Below are 26681 nucleotides of genomic sequence, written 5' to 3'. Positions count from 1 at the left end.
GGCCAGGAGCAGTGGGAGAGGAGGGAGGGGTGGGTGCTACCTGTGGGACATGCAGTGCCCAGGCCCTGGCAGCACCAGCCAACCCAGAGCACTGTGAAACCTCCCCTTGCCTCTTGCCCACAGCATCCTCAGCTTCTCCAGCCTCTTATGGCAGCTGGCAGCACCTTCTGAGGGAACAGCTTATCTCCCTGGCTGCAGCCCAGCCCCTGCCCTGCCCTGGGTTACACGGGTAGAAACTGAGCAGTCAAGCTGCATTGCCTGCTGGCCAAGAGAAATACAAGTTAAGTTTATGGAAGCCAAAAAAACATACAAAAGCTGACATATCCTCACACAAAGCACCAGCACAGCGAAGGTGAGGCAGTGTGATCTTGCCCTGACTCATTGTGACTGGGACAGCAGAGCACAAGGCCTGCTCAGCACAGTGCAGGGGAATGAGCTGTGGAAACAGCCTGAGTGAGGGTACAGCTCCAGGTGGACACAACTGCCTGGGGGGGCACCACCACCAAACCCAGATTTCTGCCTAACTTTGGAGCTGAACCTCCTCATCCCCCTTTCCTCAGCAGAAAGGGATGCCAAGCTCAGCCTGAGTCATCCTAAGGAAGAAGCAATTTGTGCCCCTATGGTTTACTCACTCCAGCAGCTGTGAGCACGGTGGGGCAGGGGGGACAGGGATGTGGAGGCAGGGGGAGATGGGCAAGGGATGCTACTCCCTGGTGCTACTGCCAAACAGGTGGAATGTGCCAGGGCAAACAGGAGGGGAGAGAGGGGCTGCTACTCTGTGGTCACATTCCCACTGGTAAGACCACCAGAGACTTTCCATTGGGAGTCACCTGTCTGAGCAGGAGAGAAGCCTTCATGTGCATCAATATTGCCAACACTGAAGATGGAGAGAAGCCACCAAGCGCCTTTGCTCTCTGCTTGATGCAAAGATCCCAAGGTGCTCAGAACTCCCTGATCCTCTCCAGAAGGATGCTGCCCAGCTCTCACCTACAGGGATGGAGGCTCCCCATCCACAGGAGGGTGTGTGGTGCTCAGAGGCAGCTCTTCGAGAGATGCACTGTCTGTACACTCCCCCAGCTCTATGCAAGCCATCAGTATTGAGGAGACACATGCAGCTGTCCAGCTGCATTTGCACTACCTTAAGGGAGATGTCCAGAATGTCCCATCCACATTTCTCCCATGCTGTTGTCAGGTGTCCTGGGAGCTCAAAGAACCTTGAGCTCTCTTGCAAGTGACCATTGAGCTGAAAATCCAGCTGGCACAGGTTGGTGGCCAAGGAAGCCCTGGCCCATTCAGTGCCGCTGCACTGTCAGACTGAGGAGGTTCATTGACTGCCCCACCCTGGCAGAAATGTGGGACTCGTGCAGGTGCCCAGGGTGTCCCCCCTGATTCCCAGCTGTGTCCTTACAGCAGGTTAACCAACAGCTGCTCTGCAGCCTTTCTGTCGCTGCGCACGGTCCTTGGCTCCGCTGCTGCAGGCACCATTTCGCTGCCATGGGTCCTGCACGGCTCCCAACAGACTGGTCCGGGCTGCCAGACACATGGAGATGGCAGAGCACTGGCATCTGTGCAGGACTGCTGGACACTGGGGCTGTCACACACCTGGGGCTACCAGACCTTTGGGGAAGCCAGATCCTGCGTCTGTCTCCAGCATCCGGAGCTGCTGGATCCCTGGGCCAGGGGGATGCTGAGGGGCTTTCAGGCTCCTGAAGGCTGCCAAAGTGCCAGGACAGGCTGACCCTGGGGTCTTTGGACCCCTGGAGCTACTGGAACCACAGGTCAGACAGATCTCAGGGCTGTTGCGCATCTCGGGCTGCCGGATTCCAGATACCTGGGACTGCCGGACCCCCGGGACAATCAAAACCCGGAGCTCTGGGACATCCACGGCTGTCGAAGCCCTGGAGCTGCTGGATCCCGGGAGACCCAGACCCCGGAGACCACCAGACTGCCGGAGACTGCCGGGGCCCTGCGGCTTCCAAACCGCCGCGACAGCCGAGCCCCGGTGCTGCCGGTCCGCGGACCGTCCCCACCCGAGCCACGGCGCTGCCAGGGCTCCCGGGAGCTGCAGGACCCCCGGGCTGCGCTGGAAGCCGGGACTCCGCGTCCTCCCGTTCCCCCCGGTTCCAGCGGCGCTGCCCACCCGGCGGAGCCTCTCGGGGCCGTCGGGGCGGCGCTGCCCGGGGCCGGGGCGGCGGCGGCGGCGGCCCCCGGAGCCTGGCCCGCCGTCAGGGGAACCAATGCGGAATTTCCTGGCTGGCGGCGGAGCCCCTCCCGCCGCCGCAGAGAGGGGCGCGGGGGAGGCGGCGGCGGAGCGATCGCAGCGCGGCTTCCGCCCGCCGAGCGGCAGCGGGGACCGGCGGCGAGCGGGGGGCAGCGCCCGGCCCTGGCGGGGCTGTGCCGGCTGCGGCCGGGCCCCGGCGCTCCGCCGCTGATGGCGGCCCGTGGGGCCGGGGCCGCGCTGCTGCCGCTGCTGCTGCTGCTGTCGGTGCTGGGGCGCGGAGCCGCCCAGGAGCTGAGCCCCCGCGGCAGGAACGTCTGCAGGGCCGCCGGGTAGGAGCGGGGCCGGGCAGGTGTGCGGGGCGGGACGGGACCCCCGGCGCCGGGCCGGGGCCGCGGGACGGGACGGGCTCGCCGGTCCATCCCCCATCCCGGGCAGCCGCGGCGCTGGGCGCCTTCCAAGACAAAGTCCGTCCTGTGCGCGGCTGAGGCGGGGGGAGCCGGCGGCGGGGAGAGCGTGAGGAGCCGAGCCCGAGCGGGGCAGGGACCTGAGGGCTGCTCCTGATCCCCGGGGGCTGCGGGGAACCGGTCCGGGATGCCCCCGGAGCCAGTCCTGGATGCCCGGGGCCGGTTCTGTTGTAGGGAGCTGGGTGTGGGTGTCTCTGGGGATGGAGTCGTGAGAGGGACGGAGGACAATCCTGCATCCCTGGGGCAGGATCTGCCCTGGGGAGCCCGTCCCGGGTGTCTCCGGGGATCGGGTTGCACTGCTGACCCTGGGCTGGTGGGATGCAGGATGCTCCGGGTATCATGGTGAAGCTGGCCCAGGCTGCTGGGGATTGTGGAGTTGGCAACCCCAAGACCCTCGTGTTTGGCTTCAGAAAGTGGGTGCTGGCACTGTCTAGCTGTCCCGGGGTCATATTTTGCCTGCCGGGCTGGGGCAGGGTCTCGGCAGATGGCACTGGCTTCTCCCGGCTCCCAGTGTCCCACAGGTCCCTTTGCAGGGCAGCATCACCTCAGCTGGCTGCTCTGCAGCGCTCAGGCTCGGTCTGCCCCGGCTCCCGGGCCAGGCTGGCCCCAGCAGGAGGGGAGAGAGCCCACAGTCCCTGCCTCCCGCCCGGGAGAGCTGGATCCCCCGTGCTTGATGGGGGGCCCAGGCCATAAATGCACCTTTACATCTCGCCTGTGAGGTCAGGCGAGTCCACAAGGAAAACATGTGCTTCAAGCAAGAGGGGCCGCATAATGGCTCCATTCAGCAGGGCCACAGGGCGCTGGTGCCCCCTCCTCAAATTACAGCCGGAGTTTCCTAAGGAGGCATTTCACGAGCCAGAGCAGGCGCAGCTCCCGCCGGTGCTGCTCCTGGGCAGCAGGGAGCCGTCCCTCCTCGGGGAGTGATCTGCACAGCAAAGTGCCGCTGCCTCTGGGGTGGCACAGGGAGCTCGAGTGGTGTCCCCCCCTTGCTCCTTGTATGCTGCCCCACGTGCTGGGGTGAGGGGCCTGGCTTCTCCCCATGCACAAGGACCCCTCATCCCCAGGGATGGAGGCGGGGGAGGTGTGGAACCAGCACCATGGGCTCAGCCTCACTCGCTGTGCCCCCCGTGGGTGCCATGGCTGTGAAAGAGGCACTGGATGTTGAGTGGGACAGGCTGGTTGTGTCCATCCATCCTCTGGCAGGACTGGGGCCTGCAGGCAGCCCAGGGGCTGGGGTGATGGGACAGAGACAGTCCCTAGGAGGCCCAGATGAAGTTTGCATCGTTTTCTATCCCTCACCATTTGCACACCCTTCTTCCCTCTCCACCCACCCCCATCCTTGCTGTGTACAGTAGACATGGAGGACTCTCCACACGTTACCATCCAAACCCACCCCAGTGGCCCCAAGGCCCTGATGCTGCAGATCCTGAGGCCAGGGGCAGAGGGACTGGAGGTGGCTTTGGGAGGAGGTCCCAATGTCCTCCACCCAAGGCTGTTGGAGCTTGTTGGACCCTTAGCTCTGCAAAGCCCCTCCAGACATCCTGGGGAGATGCCACCACGGGTTTTAGAGGGCTCAGGATTGTGTGACTTCTTGGGGCCTGGATCCCAAGTAGAAATTCAAGGAATAATTTAGGGCAGAAGAAAAGGGCATAGTTGGGGCTCTTTTGTGTTCTAAATTCAACTTATCCTTAAATTTGAAGTTCTTTTATAACTGGTTTCCCATTGGTATGACCAAAGGTGCCAGTGGTGACAGCCTGGACACTGCTTTGACCCTGTCCTGCTCTCTTGCTAACATTCTCTTTTCCTTTGGTCTTTAATTTTATTTCTCTGCCCAAAGGGTTTCTATTTATGCTCACGATCCTATTCCTGCCTGCCCCGGGGATCTGTCTGTCTGTCTGCACCCTGAGGCTGGTGTCAGGGAGCTGCAGCTGGCATCAGCTGGGGAGTGCCAGTGCCTGGGACCCAGTTATCCCAGGCACACTGTGTGCCAGCTGGGTGGCACAGAGGAACATGAGCACTGGGGTGATGCTTGGAAGGAGCAGTAGGGCGGGGATGGAGAAGCACTGGGCATGGGGAGGGTGCCAGTGGTTCTCTGAGCACCAGGGTTATGCTGGGTGTCTGCAGGGCTCCTTTGCAGCTCCATCCATGGGTTGAGCTGGGTGGTCTCACATGGGACCACATGCAGCAGCTCCCAGCTGAGCCCCAGAGTCCTGTTCCTGCTTCCAGGGATGTGAGCCTGCTCCTCATTGTTCAGGGCAGGCTGTGCTGCTCTGATTGAGGAGCCACCCCTCCTGCCTCAGAGGCCTCTCTGTAGCCATTGGCAGAGGGATTTCCAGGAGCAGTGTAGGATACTAATCCACAAGAAAAATATTCTATCTTTGTGAAAAGCCTGGGATCATTAGCTGAGATCCCAGTGATGCTCAGCATGAGCAGGACATGGCTGAGGGGCAGGGGCAAGGCTGGCATGGAGGACTTGTCCCTGCAGGTGACAGCTCCAGCTCTGCACGCAGCCCACTCCTTTTCCTCCACATCAGCTGAGGTCTCAAGCCCTGGCCACAGCTCAGAGGCAGCTTTTCATTGTTTTTTTCCCAGCATTTGTAGTGCTTTGAAGGAAAAAAAGTATTTGCAGAGTGGATGTTTGCGGTGCCATGTCCGTGTGGGTCAGGAACGAGCTTTTAAACACAACTCTCAGTTATCCAGTGGTCAGGGGGCATGTGGAACAAGCCCTTTGTCAAGGAGCTGAGGCCATGAAACACCTTTCAGTCCCACACCCTGGTGAGCATTGGTGACCTGCGGCCAGCACTGCCCCTCTGTGGGCTGCCTGTGCTGGGACCAGTCCGTGTGCCCCGCTGGGAGCAATGGCTTCCCAGTGCCACACCTCTCCTTGCCACAGGACCAAGTTTATTTGTTGTCAAAGCTGCTGATAAATGAGATGGGTGCTGAGCAGGGTGTGGGAGGCCATCAGCAGGCGCAGGCAAGGAGAGATAAGCTATCAGGGAACAGATAAGCCCAAATCCTGTGAGGCGGTGGGCTGGCTCCCAGCTGGGGTGGTTGTGGTGCCCCTCACCTCCTCCAGCTCATGGCAGAAGTTTTCCCCTCCTGCCACCATGTCCCAATAACTCCCAGCTCCCCACCATCAACTCATCACAAAGGATGTTTTTTGGCACGTTTCAGGTGATGCCCATTTTGGTGGCCAGGCTCAGCAGTTGGAGGCAGGTTTCCAAGGTGGAAGGGTTTCCTCTGGTAAACCTGTGATGATTTCATTCTAAGGCCACCAAACTGAATTTCTAAAGGGTGGACTGGTGAAAGCAAGCCCAGGTGCAACAGTGAGGCTTTGGCCATGCCATGGGAGGGCAAGAGCACCATGGGCCCTTCTCCACCTCTGCCTGAGTATCCCAGCAGAGCTGGCAAAGATTTTTGGGAAGCCTTTTGCAGAGAAGGACCCTGACTCCGGCCTGCCCAGTCCTCAGGGAAGCGATTTGGTGGTTGCCCCCCTTTGCTATTAACCCCATGCATTAACCCTTTGCGTGCTCGGCGGGAGCAGAGCCCCCCTTGAGCCCGAGGGTCCCTCTGGGGGGGTGCTTGTGCCGCTGCCATTGCAGCATCCTGGGGCTGCTTCCACAGGCTGCAGAGATGGAGCTATTTTGGGCTCCGGCTGCAAGGCATTTTTTCCAGGCCTTGAATCATTTTTGTGGTTCTTTTCTGCCTCCTTTCCAGCTTTTCGCCGCCGGCCCCGCCGCGGGGTCCCGGTGGGTGCTGCGGGCGGGGCCGGGGCGCCGCTGGCAGCCCCGGGACGGGCCGGGCCGGGCCGGGCCGGGCCGGGCCGGGCGGTCTGGCAGCCAGACGGGTCCTGTGACCGCGCTGCGCTCCGGCGAGCGCTTCCTCGCTGTCTCCTCCTCTTCTGCATTTGTTACATATAAAGAGGAAAAGGGGAAAAAAAAAGAAAAAAGAAGAAGAAAAAGCCAGATGCATTCCAGGCTGCAGCGCCAGCCCAGCCCGGGTGAAGTTTCCCTTGACTGCGGCAGCGGCCGGGGCTGTTTGCGACGCCCCGGCATCGCCCCCTCCCTGTGGGTCACCCCAGGGGTGAGTGGGTGGCTGCAGGGATGGACAGAGATTTCTGTGGGGTCATGGGGAGGGAGTGAACTCCCCATCCCCAGCTGCAGCATCATGAGCCCCCAGACATTTGCCATGGGGGGTTCTTTGACGAAGTGTGGGTGGGATGTCCCCACATGTCCCTTCCCAGCAGAGAGCTGAGCATCCCTGGCCGAGCCTCTGGGTGGGTCTGAGCCCCCATGCTGGTCAAGCTTGTGCCAAAAATGCCCTGCCTGATGATGCTGTGCCTGGTAGTCCCTGGAGGTGATGGCACTCCAGGACTCTCAAGAGCTCAGGGACACATTCCAGCTGCCTGCAATTGGCCTCCCCTGCTTCTACACAGGGACACTCCCTGGGAGCTGGCTGCGTTCCAGCTATTCCAGCCAGGTGCTTCCAACCTGCCTTTGGGATTCCATCCCCAGGCCACAAAGCACTAGCCTGCAATTCAAGTCATGTTTTCCCCTGGGACAATTAGAACCTTCCCTTTTTTCTTTTTTTTTTCTTTTTCTTTTTTCTTTTTTTTTCTTTTTTTTTTTCTTTTTTTTCTTTTTTTTTCTTTTTTTCTTTTTTTTTCTTTTTTTTTCCTTTTTTTTCTTTTTTTTCTTTTTTCTTTTTTTTTTCTTTTTTTTTCTTTTTTTTCTTTTTTTTTCTTTTTTTTTCTTTTTTTGGGAGGGGGGCAGGGGAAGGCCTTTGGATTTTTTTTTATTGTGGAGGTTGCACACATGACTTTTGGTTTTCATCACTCATTAATGGGAAAAACTGGTCCTATTCTTACTACTAGCATCACCTTAGTGGCTGCTGGGGCATCCGTGGGATCCCCCAGCAGATCCATTAACTCTCTGTGTGCTGGAGGAGGAGCCAAGAGCTCTTCTTCCTCTTTGGAGGTGCAGAAACTCCCAGCAGGATCTCTTACCATCATGGCTTCAGTGCTCCTGGTGGGTTTTTGGGAAGGGCCAGGACTTTCTGAGGGTTGTAACTACTTGTGATGCTTTCTTTTATCCCTGCAGTTCCTCAGTTCTCGTGTGCTGCCAGGGATGGAGGCAACAAGGGAGCGAGTGTTTAATAGGTAAACACCAGCATTTTGCTTCATTGGGCTCTGCCCATCCTTCACTGAGCCCTCCTGGCCTCACCACCACCGTCAGGGGCCACTTTGATGTGTCCTGTGGCTGGGACTGCCTGTCCTGTCTCCCTGCAGTGCCCCAGGCCAGCACCGTGTGGATGGAATGGGAGCTCAGCTCCCCAGGGCTCAGAGCTGGGGGGTTTCTTTCCTCGCCAGCCAGCTCTGGGTCTGAGGACTTGGGGGTGCTGCTCGAGGTCCTGAGGGACAGTGAAGTGTCCCCCAGGGTGAAGGTGCAGCTGCAGGGATGGGGCTGAGATTCCTCACTGATGCTGCAGCAGCGTGGGGACTGAGCCAGAGCCAGCGTGAAGCTGAAGCTGCCCACACCAGGCTCGTGGTCTCTTGTGGCCTCACTGGGAAGAGGCTGCTGGGGCTGCCAAAGACCCCTGAGCTTGGGCTGGGGCCCTAAAAGGCGTCAGAGCTCTTTACGGGGGGCCACAGCGAGCCCAGCATGGATGCTCAGCATGGAACCCTGGGAGCATCATTCTCTGCATTGCCAGCACAGTGGAGGCAGCTGCTCTGGGGCTCCCGCACAGGCTCAGCCGGCCACAGGGCTCACCACACCCCAGGGGAACTGGAGGTGGCACTTTGCAGCTGGGACCAAAGCACACATAACCAACTAACCCACTGTGCATGAGCCCTGTAACCACTCGCTGCATGCGTGGGGAGCAGGACGTGCCTGCTTGGAGGGGAGAAGGACAGGATCTGGCAGGACAGTGGGGGGAGGATTGTGCCACAGTGAGCTGTTCTCATCTCCTGCCCCCAAACCTGCTCTAACCTTTAGACTCACTGCTCCTAACCTGTGTAATCTGTCTATTTTAGGGATTTCTATAATATCCATCACCGTAGGTCTAACAGCTCCCAGGTAAGGTGGCTGGGATGGGTGGTTGTCTCTCCCTGTCCCAGTGCCTAAGGAAGCTTGTCCAGGGCGGTGTGGGGTCTGCCTGCACCACATCCTGTGCTTGGCTGGCTCCAGGCATCGGTCTCAGCATGAGATCCTCTGGGCAGGAGAGCGGCTGGTGGCCTTTGGGGGCAAGTGGCCACATGGGAGAGGCAGTGTGGGATGACAGTGCCCACAACCCCTCTACTCTGTGTCCCCTTCTCCCCTCCAGCAATGCGGAGCTGAGCTGGGACAGCACCATTGGGTGCAGCCTCTGGCAGGGACATGGCTTGGCTGGGTGGCAGGAGGCCGGTGGCTATGAAGGGTGGCATCCTCTCTTGGTGGCAGAGGTGGAGCTGAGCTGGGTGACGGGAGGCTGGTGGCATTTTTCTGCAAAGGGGCCCATGCAACCCAGGCAGCTGCTTGCCGGGATGGCACAGTGCCGAGCTCAGCTGCACTCAGAGGGTCACTGCACAGCCCCTTTTCTGCTCTGGGGGGGCCTGGGGGCCTTTAGGGCACAAGCACTGGTACTCATGGCTGCTGTCTGTCCATCTGTCCAGCCGTGTGCGAGGGGAACTTCACCTGCAAGGAGAACGAGGTGTGCGTCAGGCCCGGCGAGTGCCGCTGCCGCCACGGCTACTTTGGTGCCAACTGCGACACCAGTGAGTACTGGCGGGCGCCTCTGTGTCCTCAGGGGGTTCACTGGGGTGGACCTGGCTCATCCTGGGGTGACTTTCCAGAGCAGATGGTCAGGGATGGAACTGTGAATGCTCCAGCTCTGCCCTTGCCTGTCCCCTGGCTGTGTTTCCCAGGGCATTGTCCTCTTGTCGGGGTCTCCTCGTAGATCGGGTGCACTGCGGGGAGGAGAGGGAGGACTGTGGTCAAGAGGTGCTGGGGGGACTGGAGGTCTCCACTGGTGCCTGGCATGGGTTTGTCCCTGTGGGCAGTGCTGAGGCTGACGGCTCTCCCCACAGAGTGCCCCCGGCAGTTCTGGGGTCCCGACTGCAAGGAGATGTGCACCTGCCATCCCAATGGGCAGTGCGAGGACGTGACGGGCCAGTGCACCTGCAACCTCAACCGCTGGGGCCCCAAGTGCGAGAACATCTGCCTCTGCAAGCACGGCAAGTGCGACCAGAAGACGGGCAAATGCACCTGCGAGCCCAACTGGTGGGGCCCGCAGTGCTCCAGCTCCTGCTACTGCAGCCACAACTCCCAGTGTGACCAGCAGACAGGAAACTGCCTGTGCCAGCCGGGCTGGTGGGGCCGTGGCTGCAACAACCAGTGCTCCTGCAACAACTCGCCCTGCGAGCAGTTCACGGGGCGCTGCCAGTGCCGGGACAGGACCTTCGGGCCCCGCTGCGACCGCTACTGCCAGTGCTACAAGGGCAAGTGCAACCAGGTGGACGGGACCTGCACCTGCGAGCCGGGCTACCGGGGCAAGTACTGCCGCGAGCCGTGTCCGGCCGGCTTCTACGGCCAGGGCTGCAGGAGGCGGTGAGTGGCCATCGCTGCTGGCTCTGATCCGGCACCGGCGGGAGGTGGCAGCAGGAGGATTTGGGAGTGCTGGGTGATGGGTTCCCCTCGTTGCAGGTGTGGGCAGTGCAAGAGCCTGCAGCCGTGCACCGTGGCCGACGGGCGCTGCCTGACGTGTGAGGCCGGCTGGAACGGCACCAAGTGCGACCAGCCCTGCTCGCCTGGCTTCTACGGAGAGGGCTGCGAGAAGCTCTGTCCCCCCTGCAAGGATGGCCACACCTGCAATCACATCAATGGCAAATGCTCCCACTGCAATCCGGGCTGGATCGGAGACCGGTGAGTGCAGCTGGGTGCAGCACTGGGCTCTGGGAGAGCGGTGCCTGACTTCCCTGATTCTCCCAGGGAACAGGGTCACTGAAGGGTTTTGCAGCCCTGGAACTGATCGTGGGCACAGTAGTTTGCAGAAGAGCATCCCAGCTTGAGAGCTGAGCCCCACTGACCCATCCAGGGTCCGAGGGGCATAGGCAGGGGTCTCGCAGACTCCCTCCAGTTCCATGGCCGTGTCAGTGGGCTCAGTCCATCTCTGTACCCCTCTCCTGGCTTCAGAAACCACAAGCCACCACAGTGATATACAGCCCCGTCTCCATGCATGTGGAGGGATGCTGGAGGTCCCCAAGTGCTCCAGCCTCTTGCCCTCATCCCTCCCAGGTGTGAAACCAAGTGCCGGAACGGGACTTATGGGGAGAACTGCGCCTTCGTCTGCAGCGACTGCGTCAATGGCCAGTGCCACTTCGAGACTGGGCAGTGCCTCTGCCACCCCGGCTCCCATGGCACATAGTAAGTGAGGCACTGGTGAGCTTGCCCGGGGGCACCTCATGGCACAGGTGATGCTCGGGCACCTCCTGCCCCCTTGTGCCCTGTGCTGTTGCCAGCTGAGAGGTTTCCTGCAGCAGAAGCGCTCTTGGGCGATGATTGGTGAGCAGAGGGGGAAGGACAAGCTCACAGAGCAGCAAGGGGTGTTGTGCTTTAGAAAAGGCCTGTTTGGCAAAAACAAATCAACAAAAAGTGGTGGTTTGTTGGGGTTTTTCAAGTCAAGGGTGGGATTTCTATCCAAAAACAGAGAGAAAACCACATCACAGAATTACAAACAGCCTGACAAGGGATGGCATTCCTGGGGGGCTCCCACTCAAAGCTCTGCCCCTGGGTTCCCCAGGCCTTCTCCTTCCCCAACTCCAGGGGCACAGGGGCCATCGAGGGTCTACTCATCCTCAGGTAGTTTTTCCCAGCGTGGGACTGAAATGTTATGTGAAAAGATGAGGAAAGCATTTTCCACCCAGCTGGGACATGCAGACAGCTCCCCCGGGTCCCGCTGCGTGGTGCTCAGGTTTTCCCAGCAATTAACAGAGGGTGACAGCGAGGATGGGGATTTAGAGCTGGCATCTTGCCCATGCTGGCATTTCACTCAAGGCATAAAAATAGAGAGCATTTGCATTTTGGGGGGGTGGTGTGGTGGGGCTTTGCCAGCTACCTGTGGTGCTGGAACAGTTGCTGGACACTGGCACCAGTTTAGGATGCCCAGCCTGGGCTTCATGGCCACCTTTGGTAGCAAAGGCAGAGGTGAGAGGGTCTCAGAGGTATTAGAATATTACTGGGGGGGTGTGGTGATGCTTTCAGCACAGTGCCAGAGGGCAGAGTGTGGATTAACCTGTTCTGAGACCCTGGCACAGCACTGGGAAGGTGGGGATGGGGGATGCTCAGGATGCAGCCTTGGTGCTGGAACCTTGAGCTGAGCTGTGCCAAGTGGTGCAGTCAGGCAGGCTCAGGAATGTTCTGGGTGCTCAGGCAAATCCCTGCGACTATATCCAAACCAGTGTTTTTGTCAGCAGGGTACAATTTTGCTAAAAAGGGCATTTCTGCAATGAAGGCACAAGCAACATCCTTGCCATACATGTCCTCTCAGCTCTGTGTCAGGAGCACGCTAAAGGAGCAGCTGCTAAAATATTTTTGTGTTTACAAAGTGCTTTACCTTCTCTGTCTTTCCCAGAAGTATCAGGACTCTCCTGGAAAAAAATCACCCTCCTCTTCTCTCCCAAAATCCCAGCCTGGGGCAGAACTGTGGGGCCAAGTGGTGGGGTGAGAGGTTTGGCCTTGCTGGGGGCTATCCCTGCTCCTGTTCTGCTGCTTTATCTGCCCCGTGCAGCACAGCAGACACAGGAGCTCAGTACCCATCCTGGCAGGCACATGACAGGCACACAGCAGGCACCAGGCTTGGCACTTTGCAAGTCGTTGGAGTGTGAAATGGGCTGAGCAGCCTCGGGGCACGGTGCCCAGGGCTGGGGGCAGCTGTGTCCCCAGGGGAGTGTGTTTGGGCTGGGGCCCACTGGCTCCGTCCAGCTGCAGCCCCTCCAGCTGGGATGCAGCTGGCAGAGGATTTGGTGCCCAGCAACACTGCCAACACGTCCCAGCCCCAGCTGGGTCCTGCTCTGCGGTGCTTGGCCCATGGCTGGAGAGACAGGTTGGGATGGATCTGCTGACACCCTGTTTTCCATGCTCAAGCCCTTGAGACCTGTGGATTGGTGCCCATTTGTGCTTGTCCCCCTCATCTCCATGACACCATCAGGAAGTCATTTTACCAGCAGCGGAGATTTGGCACCAGGCATAACCAAACTGGAAGGGTCTTAGGGCTGCTCTGTTGTTTTTCCTTCTTGGAGGCAAAACAATGTCAATCTGGGCACTTTCCCAGCTTGTGGCCGCTGTGGCTTTGCCTGGCTCGGTGGAGGGTGGGGCTTGGAGTGGCCACATCACCACTGAGCTGAGCTGGAATGCCTGTGAGTGACATCAGGGTGTCTTTAGATGTGACTGCTGGGTTGATGACCTTACTGTGTCTAATGGTGAAGTGACGTGCAGAGGGCAGTAAGAGTGTCTGAGATAGCTGGGCCAAATCCCTTGAGTGATGCAAAGCCATTGCATGGGTGATGGGCTCCTGGTCCCTGTGGGTTAAGGGTTCCCCAGGGTGTGGAGGAGCTGTGTCGGAGCAGGCTGCAGGCTGCTCCCTGGGACAGGGAGGGTTTGGGAGAAGCTGGCAGCCAAGGGCTCCCGCTGGGGATGCACTGCTCTCATCCAGCCCTTCCCTCCAGCTGTAACCTGACGTGCCCTCCTGGACGCTACGGAGCCAACTGTGCCGAGGTCTGCAGCTGCCACGACGGCGCCTGCGACCCCCTGACGGGCGCCTGCCACATGGGTGAGTGCCAGCACCGGGGCTGGGCTGTGCCACATGGGCTGGGCTGTGCCACATGGGTGAGTGCCAGCACCGGGGCTGGGCTGTGCCACGGGCTGGGCTGTGCCACATGGGTGAGTGCCAGCACCGGGGCTGGGCTGTGCCACGGGCTGGGCTGTGCCACATGGGTGAGTGCCAGCACCGGGGCTGGGCTGTGCCACATGGGTGAGTGCCAGCACCGGGGCTGGGCTGTGCCACGGGCTGGGCTGTGCCACATGGGTGAGTGCCAGCACCAGGGCTGGGCTGTGCCACATGGGTGAGTGCCAGCACCGGGGCTGGGCTGTGCCACATGGGCTGGGCTGTGCCATGGGCTGGGCTGTGCCATGGGCTGGGCTGTGCCACACGGGTGAGTGCCAGCACTGGGGCTGGGCTGTGCCACGGGCTGGGCTGTGCCATGGGCTGGGCTCTGCCACAGCCACAGGCTGGGCTGTGCCACGGTCTGGGCTGTGCCACATGGGTGAATGCCAGCACTGGGGCTGGGCTGTGCCATGGGCTGGGCTCTGCCATGGGCTGGGCTGTGCCACATGGGTCAGTGCCAGCACTGGGGCTGGGCTGTGCCATGGGCTGGGCTGTGCCATGGCCACAGGCTGGGCTGTGCCACGGGCTGGGCTGTGCCATGGGCTGGGCTGTGCCACATGCTGGCCCCAGGCTGAGCCACGGGTCTGCCTTGCAGAGGCCAACCAGAGGATGGGGGTGATCGGGGCTGGGGCCCTCCTGGCGCTGCTGCTCATCCTGCTGCTCTCCCTGCTCTGCTGCTGCTGCGTGTGCCGCAAGAAGGACGAGGCCAGCGGGTGAGTGCTGGGGACAGGAGGGGTCTCAGCAGGCTGGGAATGTCGAACATCAGTAGGTTCTGGGATTGACAGGGGGATGCAGAGACCATGCTGGGACAGTGCTAGTGCAGGGAAACTGAGGCAGAACTGTGCTGCTCACATGACACCATGTGGGTACAGGGTCTGAGCAGTCCTGCTGCATCGTCAGGGTGATGGAGGGACTCAGGGTGAGCCCTTCCAGGGGAACACCTTCCCGCTCTGACTTTGTTTCTCTCTCGTGGGCTGTCATTTCACGGACACCTGCCCAGTCCCCTCCAGTCACTAGGGTCTGGAGCTGATCTGCAAAGGGCAACCTGAAACACAGCAAGGGCTACACAACATGACCAAAATCTTCAGAACAAATCCCTGGGCAAAGGGATGAGGCCTAGGGGACAGGGGGTTGCTGACTGTCCCACATGGGGATGGATGATCAGAGCTGGGAGGATGGGTTCCTGCAGCAGGGTCGGGATGGTGATGGCATTTTAGAAGCACCAGGTTAACATCCTACCATGATAATAGGAGTGGGGACACACTCAAGGCAGGGGGAAAGGTTTGTGCTGCTTAGCAAGAGATGAGAGGACTGTTGGAGTTCCTCCAGATGCAGAGAAAACCCCCTCGTGCCACCAGCCACTGCACAGGAATCTTCCAGAAGCTTCCCCTTGCAGCCCTGCAAGCTCAATGCCAGCCAGGCACAGCTGGTTTGGAGAGCCTGCAGGCTGCAGGTAATGATCCTGCAGATAAAGCACAAACCCATCAGGTGAGGAACGGCCCAGGGAGAGGGGAAATGGCACCAGAGTGCCCAGACCACAGTGTCCCCAGATACTGGGTGACCCATGGAGCTGTCCCAGCATGGTCCCTTGCAGGTTCCCTTGAGTCAACTCACAAAGTCACTCCCATGGCTGTGGAAAATTGCTTGAAAACGTGGCCCCAAGAGGCTTCAAAACCATAGAGCAAATAAAGAGAAGCCACATGTTTGGCTTTGGGTTGGGATGATTTTTTTTTAAGGTTTGGGGTCTTGACCAGACATTGCAGGTAGCTTGGGGCTGCACTGCCAATGGCCGTGGTTGGATCCCACCTTCCCACCATTCCCTGGCACTGCTCGACATCCTGGTGTGATGCAAGCTGGTTCCTGGGGCTGGCAGCAGCCTCTGTGGGTCCTCAACTCCTTCAGCCTGGGCACACCGCTGCTTTTCATCCACCCCATTATCACTCCAAAACCCCTGTGCACTTGCAGCATCCCTGAGCTGCTGCCTGTCTCTGTTGCCCATGAAGGCTGTCCCCACCCCAGGAGGGGAGCTGTGGGAACTCAGCACATCACCCCGGATGTCCAGAGTTACCAAGACAACCCTTGGGGGGCTCGGAAATCCTGGAATGTTGCCAGGAGTGCTTGGTGGTTGGATTTTGACCCCATATGGGATGTGCCATCTGTTTGAGGACAAGAGAATCACTTGGGGATGAATGGTGTAAGAATTCAGTATTCACAGGGTGGAAATACAGATTTTAGGATTTTGGTACAGGGGGGTTATGGAGACAAGATGGAGGGATCAGAGTGTGTCTTGTCCTTCTTCTTTCTTCTTCTTGTCATCCATTTTCTGTGGTGATGTTGGCACTTTGGGATTGGTCCTTGGTGAAGGTGCACTTGCTAATATGGGTGAAAGGTATTGGGAAATAAAGGTAAATATGATGTACATAGTTTTTAGTATAAAAAGAGACGACCGCCCAGTGGGAGGTCAGAGTGCCCTTGGCTGCCTTGCTGGTCACAAATAATAATAAGAAATAATAAACAATCTGAAGACTGAAAATCTGAAGAGTCCAGACTCCTTTGGAGCGTGGGCTGTCCCAGGGCCATCCTGCCCGTGTCTGGGCAGAGACAAAAGCTGGAGCGGTCAGGGAGCAGCGCCTCTGACAGTGCCATTGCCTTTTCTGCAGCTCCAGCCAGGACCCAGCAGCAGCCAAGAAGCCTCCAAGGCGTTTGTGTGGGCGGTTCAGCCGGATCGGGATGAAGCTCCCACGCATCCCCCTGCGCCGCCAGAAGCTGCCCAAGGTCATGGGTAAGGCCCTGGGTTTGGGGAAGGTGCAGAGAGCCAGGTTGTACTCTGTCAGGGCAGCATGTGTGACTCAGAGCAGGGTGGTGAGCATGGCAGGGCAGTGGCAGGGACACACAGATCCCTGGGAGCATTTCAGTGCTTGGTGTGAGCTCGCAGGAGCTCAGCCCTTTCTGTCTGCAGCTTCTGGATGTCCAAGCACGTTTTGCTTTGTGAGGACGCAAAGGCTGTACCTGGTTCTAGAGCTCTGCTGAGTAGTTTTGGGTTTATTCTCCCAAGGTTCTCCTGCAGAGGAATGGTCCCTGTCACGCAGCAGGATGCCTTGTTGGTGCTTTTGATCCTGAAGTAAGCCCAGGAGCCAGAGCATCTGGGCAGATGCCCTCCCTCCTGCCATGTGCAGCGGAGTTGAGGATGGAGGGGCAGAGATTTGGGTTGAGCTTCGCACTCTGCCCAGGCACAGAGCTGGCTTGTAGGGAGCTGCTCGTACCTGGCAAAGCCCCTGGCCTGGCCCTGTCAGGGCTGTTGGGGACCCCCTGCATCCCAGCAGCTGGGGAATGCTGTCCCTTGCACTCTGAACTCTCCTTGCAACTCTTCCTACCATGGGGAGCCGGGGATCTGCTGCAACCCCATTAACTAAACAGTGTGTGAAGGCAGCAATCCCTGCCCTGTGCTGGGACGTGTTTCAACCCCAGCCCCTTCCTGAGCCCAGCCCCTCCCTGGGGCCACGTCCTGGCACCAGTGGCTCAGCCTGAGGCTAAATCCCTCATTCCAGGCAGGACACAGAGGTGACCCCCATCCCAGCACACCAGGCACGACTCAGCACCCAGGCTGGGGGGACAACCCACAGCAAAGCCCTACCTGGAGCAGGGTGTGCCAGGGCCCAAGAAACATTCCTGCTGCAAGGATAACAGAGGGTCACAGAGGCTGTGTTTGTGCAAGGGGCCAGGGAAGGGCCTGGGGAGGACAGAGGGTGCCTGTGTGCAGTGAGGGTGAGGGGGGCTGCCTGCAGGCGGCTGGCAGCAGTCCAGCTGCTCTGTGTACACGGGGCAGCAGCAGCCCAAGGAAAGGCTGAGGGTGCTCAGGATGGTCTCAGGTCCCAGCAGGGCTGGGGCTGTTCCTGGGGTCTGTCATGGAGCTGAGAGTTGGCATCTCCCTGGAGGGAAAGGCTTTGCTCAGGGCTTGCCTTGTGTTATGTGGCACAGTGCAGTCCATGAGGGCTCCAGCAGCTCCCACAGGCTCTGGGGAGCCCAGGGTGACAGTGCTCTGTTGGGTTGCCTGTAGCAGCTGCCCCCCTGATGCCCAGTGACCTCCCTGATGCCCAGCGGCCAGGCTGCCACATCATGACCACACCTGGTGCTGTGGAAGCCACAACAGCCAGTGGCCACCTGCAGAGGACATTGGTTCCCCTTGCTGGTCCTGCCCCAGCAGGGGGGTCCCAGCGTTACTGAAGGACCCCATCCCAAGGGTCAGTGCTGGAGGAGCTCAGGACCTTGTGGGGATGTCACAGTGAAACTGGTGCTGGCACTGGTCACTCTGGATCTGCCCACAGTGTTGGTCATGTGTTTGCTGACACCAGGTGGGTTTTCTCTTCTGGGCTCAAACACCAGTGAGCACAAGCCTACTCATGGTAGAACATTCCCAGGTGGGACTGCAGGTCTTGAAGCCCCACTAGAGCTCATTGGGTGCCTGGAATCTCAGGGTCCTCCCTCAAAACTGCTCCCCAGCCTTGGCACCAGTTTTGGATCCACAGCATCTCCCCAGGGACTGCACCTGAGCTGGCAGCCTGCAGAGCCACCCTGGGCTGGCACCAGCAGCCATAGGGCTAGCTTTTGGGTACCCCTGTGTGTGGGATTTGCTCAGGTCACCCTGAAGATGCCAGGGCTAACCTGAGCCCAGCACCCCACCACGTGTCCTCCCCAAGCAGCAAAGCTCAGCCAGCCCCAAGGGTGATGCTGATCGTGGGGAGCTTGGGAGGAGTGGGAGGGGATGGCCAGGAGGACTCTGGGATCCCTCTCTCATGGTTTTGCTGCTGCTGTTCCCTGCCTCATCCCAGTCTTGAGACCAGCTGGCCACTGTGCAGGCAGGGCTGGGGTTGTTATCCTGATGCTGTGGCTCCGGGAGATTTTGGGGAGCAGTGACAGGTAGAGATCTGTGGGAAGCATCCACATTTCCCTCAGCCCCAACAGCCAGGGGAGAAAAATCCCTGGCAACCATGCTGGAGACCCCAAGCCTCCCAAAGCTTCCAGGTGCACTACATATCCTTATTTCACAATCTGGCTGTGTCGTGGGTCTCCCTGCAGTCCTGGAGTCGCCTCGTGGCTGTGAGTCCCAGCCCCGGCACGCCCCCTCTCAGGAAGCATCTCCCTTCATCCGCTTCCAGACGGCTGCTTTTAATTTTCTCTTTTTGGTTTTTATTACAAGGAAAGCCATGCTGGAGCTGCTGCCTCCCCCTCTCTGGACCATTTGCTCTTTAAATATCTCTGCTTGGGTTTTTGTTTCTCCTTGCTCTAAGAAGCCCAGCTATGCACGGGTGAGCGTGTAGCGCTGCTGTCATTTACACAACCCTACATGTCTGAAGCCACATTCCCTAGTAAAGGATAAACATTCCAGTGGGCATCCCAACTACACTAAAAGTTATTTTATTGTAAATCAGGGATGTGCTGCAGGGTTCAAACAGTCCAGGCAGGCCGTTGCAGCATGACTGGGATGCAATTGGAATGTTCAAAGGTTAAAAATACCTGGCAATACCCATGTACGGCTGGGAGCCTCTCTGTGCATGGAGTTTTCATGGAATCACAGACTATCCTGGGCTGGGAGGGACCCACGGGGATCATCAGTGCAGCTCCTGGCCCCGCACAGACACGCCAGCAGTCCCACCCTGTGCCTGAGAGCATTGTCCAAACACTGCTGGAGCTCTGGCAGCCTCAGGGCTGTGCCCATTCCCTGGGGAGCCTGGGCAGTGCCAGCACCTTCTGGGACCACCCTTTTGCAACCCTTCATCCAAAGCAAGCCTCTGCTTTGCTTGGGAGGCAGCTTGTCACTGCCCCAGGGCACAAAAGCCAGTGGAAGGCGATGGGGACAAGTGCATCTCCTGCTGCATGGCTCTCTGGGAGGATCGGTCCCTCCTGCCAGCTGGGTGCTGCCTCAGTCCTGTGGGTACCCAGGGAGGCTGCTGAAGCTGTGGGCACCTGGGGAAGCACCTCAGGATGTGTTGGGACATGAGCTTATGCAGAAAAAAACCTTAAAAAAATATCAAGCTGAAAAAAAGTCACTCCAGCCCAGACAACTCCTAACTGCTCAACTTCTCTGTTTTGTTTTATTAACACAGTTTTTCCTCTGGTGGTTTCTCTCTTCCACTTTGCTTCTCTATGGGTGGCCCCTTGGCAGAGGGGCAGTGCGAGGGCGTGAAGGGAGGGATGCTCCTACTCAGCTTCAGGAGGGAAGAAGCTGGCAAAGGGATTGAAAAATGGCAGAATAGGGAAAATGCACATCCCTCTGCTGCAGGCCTCCTTTGATCATCCTGAATCCATGCGCAAAAAGCACATGAAAAAGGAAAATGCAGACAGTGATGCTGAAGTGGGAGTTAGTGGAATTAAAGCCAGCAGCTAATTTTCTCCCTGGGAAGGGGACAGTCACAGTGCCAGGACCCTCTTTGCAGGGTGTCTGTGCTGGGTTGCACAGCTCATGGGTGACCACCAAGACACTCACCAAGTCCTCATGGGACCCAGGGTTTGGGTGGCTTGTCCCTCACCATGTGAATCCTCAATTTGGGCAGCTGGAGACCAAGACAGATGGAAGTGTGAGGCTTGAACAGACTCTGCTGCCCACAGCACGAGCACGGGGGATAGTGGGCACCACCACTGCTGATTGATGGCTTTTGTGGACACTTGGCTGAGGGACCTGGTGGGACTGTGCAGCAAGAAGTGTCCCCATGCCTTGGAGGCTGTCCCTGTCCCTGTCCCTGCAGGAAGCTGGGCAGTGGGGAGGCTGTGCAGCTTCCACCCTCCTGGCTGGCAGCGGGGACTGGGGGGTTTGGCAGAACTGACACTGACAGCAGTTCCTTGCCCTCACAGTGGCCCACCATGACCTGGAAAACACCCTGAACTGCAGCTTCCTCGAGCCACCCTCTGTGGTGGAGCAGCCTTCCCCATCCTGGTCATCCCGCGGCTCCTTCTCCTCCTTTGACACCACGGACGAGGGGCCTGTGTACTGTGTGCCCCATGAAGGTGAGCAGGGTGCATGCCCAGGGGACTTCGGGGACAGCACCAGGGCCTGCTCTATGGAGAGCTGTCCCTCTTGCATGGTGGGGCCGTGTCACCCTGGCTCCTGGTGCCCCAGGAAGGAGTGCAGGTTCCAGTCATGCCTCCCATATCGTTTCAGAGCTCCCTCCTCCGGCATTTGCTGCTCCGGGGTTAAGAGCCGGGAGATCTCTGACTGGGAGCCTGACTGGTGGGACATGTCCTGCGGGAGCATCCCAGTCCTTCCCCCCGCAGGCACATCCCACCTGACACTGCTGTGCTGTCTTCCCGCAGAGAGCATGGGCGACAGCAGGGACAGAGGGACACCTGCCGGCCCCGGGGACAAGCTGGTAGCCCCAATCAGCGGGGAGGAAGGAGGAGAATACACGTTCCTGAAGGAGACGGGCTCTGTCAGAGCCTTCCCGACCGACAGCAGCGAGACCCCCCTGCTCAAGTCCTCGGACAGCGAGCGCTCCTCCTGCGGCTCGGGCTCGGCCGGCGCCGCGCTCTACGCCAGGGTCGCCCGCCTCTCCAAGCAGTCCAGGGAGGAAGAGGATGCCAGCGCGGAGCCCCGCAGCCCCGGGAAGCCGCCGTCCCCGGAAAGGACCAAGCCCCGTCCTCCAGACCCGGCCACAAAGCCCAAAATCTCCTGGATCCACGGCAGGTACAGCTCTGGCCAGTCCAATTCGCTGCCGGCACCCAGCCAGTCCCCAGAGCAAGTGGCCGCCCGCTCCGGCAGCCCCGAGCAAGGCCAGGGCTTGGCCAAGAGGAAGAGGAGTCCGAGCGAGACGTCGGCCCATGTGCAGGGCAGAGCGGAGGAGAAGGGCGGTGCCCGGAGCAAGGAGAAAGCGCAGAAGCAACCGAAGGAGCCCGGCGTCCCCGAGGGCAAACCCAGCCTCTACGGGGAGCCGCAGTCACCCTCCAAACCCAGGCAGAGGAGCAAAGCCGGCTCCGAGCCCATGGAGACCATCAACGGGGCGGTGCAGAACGCCTTCCGAAAGATGGGCGCCTTCCAGCCGGAGCGGCGCGCCGGGGACGCCAGGGATGCTCCTTGCAGCCCCGGCACCAGCAAACCCCGCTCCGAGCCGCTGCATCCCCAGCTGGCCTCCGAGCTGGCCGCCCAGCTGAAGGAAAAGACTCAGAGCCTCAACAAGGGGGACGGAGGCGTCCGGGCGAACGGGGTCGGTGCCCAGCGGGAGAAGCCCACCCCTCCGCAGAAAGCCAAGCGCTCGGCGGCCGCCGGCGGCCAGAAGACCAGCAAACCCTTGCTGCCCACCTCTCCCCATCTGCAAAAACTGATCCCTGCGGCCGCCGAGACGGCAGCCGGGGAGCCCAAGTGGATGGAGAAGCCAAGTGCCGGCAGCGGCCAGGATCAGACTCTCCCCACTGAGCAGACAGCCAAGAAAACCCCCATTAAGAAGCCTCCCAGGAAGAAGAGCCGGGAAGCGAGCCTGGAGCCGCCCAGGGCAGCTGCTGTGCCTGCTCAGGCAGTGCAGTGACCGGGAGCCGCACGCCGGGCAGAAGGACATTAGCCAGCACAACCAGCGAACGCGGGAGCCTGGACTGGGCTGGGGGCACTGGAAGAGCCTTGATCCTCCCTTTATCCCCCTCCACCTCACTCATCTCCCTTTCTGCCTTAGTGCCCCCTGCCCCAGGACCCGGTCCCTCACTCTGTGCCCTGCTCCTGCTCTCTGCCCAGGAGCCGGCCCGGCCGCCAGCCCGGGGGGGCTCCGTGTCTGCCGTATCCCCCCCCTCCCCTTTTTTTGTAGCAGTATTATCGACCGCATAAGCAGCGCTTGTTGTACTAGACGTGCCCACGGTATATCCTGCAGTAACCGAGCCGCTCGCTTCCCGCGCTCCGCCCCGGTCTCTCGGGGTGGCGGAGCACGGGAGAGGGAGGGAGCTGCTGCTTAGCGCCCCGGGCAGTGCCAGAGATGTGCCCCACGCCATCGCTGGCAGCAGCTCCCCTGCCCCGGCGCCCTCCAGGCACAGCTCTCCACTGCCGGTGCCCGCCGCAGTGGGGTCGAGCTGGTTTCGACCGATGCCACCCTCCCTCCCTCCCCTCCGCCGCGGCGCTGCTCCTGGCCAGGAGGAAGCACTATTTATGGATGGAGGTGGACGCCCTTGGGGTTCCTGCATCCCATCCAATGGAGTTGGAAGGATTAGTTTGGTATGAGAGAGCCTGGCACCTCTGCAGAGCGCTTTCCTAATAAAAATGTATTTCTTCCGTAGCTGGGTGCCATCTGTCCCTGCCCCAGCCTTCCCGTGGGCAGGCAACATGCCTAGCCTTGCTTGGGTGCTCCCTGGTCCTGAGTGGGATGCAGGGGGAGATGGAGACCTTGCAGCAGCACAGGCAGGCGGTAACAAGCAGCAGACAAATGGGAGGCAGGTCCCCGCTGGGGCTGCTGCTACACATTCTCACCTGCCATCAGAGATGAGCCCTGAGGACAAGATGAGGAGCTTCCCTTCCCCCAGTATCCAGTGTTATCCCAGTGGCTCGCTGGTCCCGTGGTCAGACACTGCTCAGTGCAGCCTGGGTCAGGCCCTGAGGTTCAAGAGAGCAGAGAGCCCACCCCTGGGTGCTCAGGGTGCTGGGACACAAATGTGGGGGCCATGGGAGTAACCCCCTGCCCAGGGGATGCTAGCTCTGTCAGCATTTGGGGTCTTCACACAGCCCCAGGCAGGATGGTGCCAGAGGACAAGGCTGGGACAAGGGGCAGCCCAGAAGCTGAGGCTTCTCCCACAGAGCTTCTGTCCAAGATTCCTAAGCAGGACTCTCCCTGACACTAGAATTGGGGCTGTCTCTTTCCAGGGCAGCTGGGGGCATTGGTGCCCACCACGGAGCCATCCTGTTCCCACAGTGGGGGTCGATGTCCCAGAAAACCACCAGACCAAAAGGTCAACCACAGCAATCTCAGAGGTGATGGAGGCAGCTGGTGAGCACCAGAATGGGATGAGACCCCATGGAACCAGGACTGCAACCAGCCCAGTAGGGCCCTCAGGAGGGGATGGGGCTCTGGCCCACACCTGGGCATGGCTCAGCATTGTGCTGCTGCAGCCAGCACAGTACCTGACGTGTCTGGAGAAGCATCATCACCTAACACAAGGCTGAAGAATGACATCACAGCGTTGTTTCACAGGCTTCTGGTCACCTTTCAAAGTTCCTTCACTCTCTTTCCCCTTTCCTTCAGGTTTTATTTGGGAAGGTGAAGGACAGTGGCTGAAACTAGTCCTGGGACATCACACAGTGCAGAAAAAGGATGGATGAATGAGCTCAATGTCGCCAGATACAAAACAGAGAAAATCAATAGAAAAATTGAGACACTGAATCCGTGAGACATGGGATGGCACCCAAGCCCCTCCTTCTATCACGGAGGCTGTGGCTGGACAAAGTGAAGAGGCTTCCAAGACACTCAGATTGATAACTGCTCATAGGTCAGTAAAAGAAAAGTAAAGGAGTTGAATGCAGGCAATAAAGGTGCACTCTCCTGGAGAGGAATTTTAGTCCAAGATTGAACCTGAATCTGCCAAGCTTCAGCTGGTGACTGTTTACCCCATTGAATCATTCAGCATCACCAAGAAGGGTTCAACTTTATCATGAAGCTATGTTAGAGGAAATTTAGGCTGATTAACAGGGACTAACACCCCCCAGAGGGTGCTGGCACTGCCCAGGCTGCCCAGGGAATGGGCACGGCCCCGAGGCTGCCAGAGCTCCAGGAGCCTTTGGGCAGCACTGCCAGGGATGGGCAGGGTGGGGCTGTTGGGGGTCTGGGCAGGGACAGGGGCTGCACTGGATGGTCCTGGGGGTCCCTTCAGCTCAGGATATTCTGTGATTCTCTGACCTTAGCCACTGACTGTTCTCAGAATCCTTCCCCCAGCCCAGCCCTGCCCCCTCCTCCTGGTGCAATGTGTGCCAGCCCCAGGAGCATGTTGATATTCCTTTTCCAGGCCTCTCCAATTTCTTCACATCCCTCTTGAACAAGGAGACCACATCTGGACACTTCCTTCAGACATCTGCCTGTGCCCTCCCCAGCAGCTCCCACTATGGGCTTTGCCTTGCTCTGAGGAAAAACAATAAGCTGATGTCTACACTGAGGTTCTCTGTTGTTTCCAGGGTTTTTTCAACAGGGTCCTTCCAGCTCAGACAGTTCAGAATCTTCCCATAATATCCTGTGATGCCGTCCATGGGAAGGACATGGATGAGGCATTGCCACAGCTCAGTATCAGGAAGGGCTAATGAATCTCTTTTCCAGGTTCCAGGCATCCTGCAGGCTTTCTTCCCACCACTGCACGCTGGATACCTCTGACTGACAGCTCCTCATGATAGACACCAGTGAGGAGGTTTAGGGGTTTACAGATCAGCAGAGGCTGAAAACCATCAAACAATTTTCCTGCAGCTGTGAGTTCCACCAGGAAATGATCCATACTTGCTGTTCTGAGCGGCTTTTCGGGGCTATTTTGGGCAGGCAGAAAACTTTGACCTCAAGGAAAAACCAGCTGAACCTAGTCATAATGTGGAGAAATCAGGTGTTCTGCTTCCCCAGAGACAGAGCAGGATCCACCTTCCCTGACAGACAGGTAGGGCTGTTGGTGACAATGTGGTGGCCGTGGCTGAGGAGAAGTTGTGGCAGTGGCTGTGATGGAGCCACCAGCGCCCCGTTCCACCAGCATATCATCCATGGGATCAGAGGAGCACAGTGACACTTTTGGCTTATCCTCTCCTCCACCAACACTGCAACACTGATCTTCCTCCCATTTCCTCCTGACTTCCCAAAGCAGAGAAGGAGCTGTTGGGTTGGACAACAGCACGTGTTTTTTGGCTTGGCCAGCGAGCAGCAATAAAAGCCAGCCTGCTGCCAACAATTCATTTCCTGTTTCAGGCCCTACCAAAAATAAACCCAGAAGGGAAACTCCAATGAGAACGAAGCACACAGGAGACAACCCAGAGCTCTCAAAACTATATAGGAAATTTCTCTCTCAGTGTTCACTAGGAAGGGGGATGGCAGTGTCAGAGGGAATTTCATGCTGGATGGGGGGACGTGAAGGGGTTTGGGCAGCTCTATCAGAATTATAGGAATATCAATATATATGCAGCTGACACTGCCTGTGGCTATGCTATAGGTGGGGAAATGGCCATTTCCTTCTTTGCCTCACAAAGTGGATGCAGGGCTGTGACTGCCTTCCCCAGGACACTTGGCTCAGGGATGGCCACACTGGGGACGCTGCAATGTCCCCAGGCCGTGTGGGTGATGTCCTCATGCAGCCACCACCCAGCTGGCACTGGGCTCTCCGCTGCCAGGCTGCATGGGTCACCCCAGGGGACCTCAAAGAGTCACAGTCACTGCAGCACTGCCAGAACCACTTCCCACTCCTCAGCACAGCCATCGGCAGCCTCATCAACATCTCTTGGGGATAGTTAGTGTTTGAGGAGGGCTCTGGTAGTATTTCAGTGGCAAGAAATAGAAGCCTTTTGCGGGCCATCAGCTGCTGCTGTTGTGCTGTCCTGGTACCCACCAGCTCCTGACCCAAGTAGCACCAAACCTGCAGAGCCAAGGACGGGCCCTGTGCTCCTGCAGGATGGCAGCACCAGCATCAGCACCCAGGAGGAAGGAGAAACCTGTGCCCCAGGGGTCCCTGTGAGCATGGCTGGTGGCTCTGGGACCCTGCAGCACCAGCCCTGGCATGGCACAGACACCTTGATCCAGCTCCTGCAGCTTTGCCTTGGGATGGTGGAGCCTCTGGGTGGGTATGTGCAGCCTTTTCCCTCATGGCAAAATGGGGCAGGGGGTGGGGAGTGCTTTGTCTCTGCACCCCGTGCCCAAGATGCCACAAAACACAGGACATGGATAGAAATACATACTTCAGGAGTATATGCACTCACATAAAAATATGTGTATATATTATAAACATAATTTTTAAGTTAATATACTTCCTATATTTTTTTATTCCTGGAATGTATAGGAGTGTATATTATATATAATTTTAAAATATATATAAATATAACATAATATAAAAAGGTATTTGTATGCACTCCTATACACTCCAGGAGTAAATGTCTTTCTATT

At 58.8% G+C, this 26681-nt stretch overlaps 1 protein-coding gene across 1 annotated transcript; it reads left to right on the top strand.

Annotated features, from left to right (window-relative positions):
- The first annotated feature begins 1052 nt into the window (after window positions 1-1052).
- SCARF2 (scavenger receptor class F member 2) lies at window positions 1053-22315 on the top strand. The gene is given in 13 exon segments (XM_054289042.1): window positions 1053-1094; window positions 1713-2382; window positions 2385-2550; window positions 7785-7843; window positions 9335-9436; window positions 9749-10268; window positions 10365-10583; window positions 10956-11084; window positions 13385-13488; window positions 14198-14315; window positions 16263-16384; window positions 20452-20604; window positions 20911-22315. Coding segments are annotated over 13 exon segments (3609 nt in total). The 3' UTR covers window positions 22116-22315.
- The last annotated feature ends 4366 nt before the right edge of the window (window positions 22316-26681 follow it).

The sequence above is a fragment of the Melozone crissalis genome, unplaced genomic scaffold (genome assembly GCF_028551555.1).
Source record: "Melozone crissalis strain CALT ecotype California unplaced genomic scaffold, PUWL_Pcris_2 ptg000063l_1, whole genome shotgun sequence".
In the NCBI taxonomy this organism is placed as follows: domain Eukaryota; kingdom Metazoa; phylum Chordata; class Aves; order Passeriformes; family Passerellidae; genus Melozone; species Melozone crissalis.
Note: the sequence above shows the minus strand (reverse complement) of the source record. Positions and strands in the feature narration are given on the sequence as shown.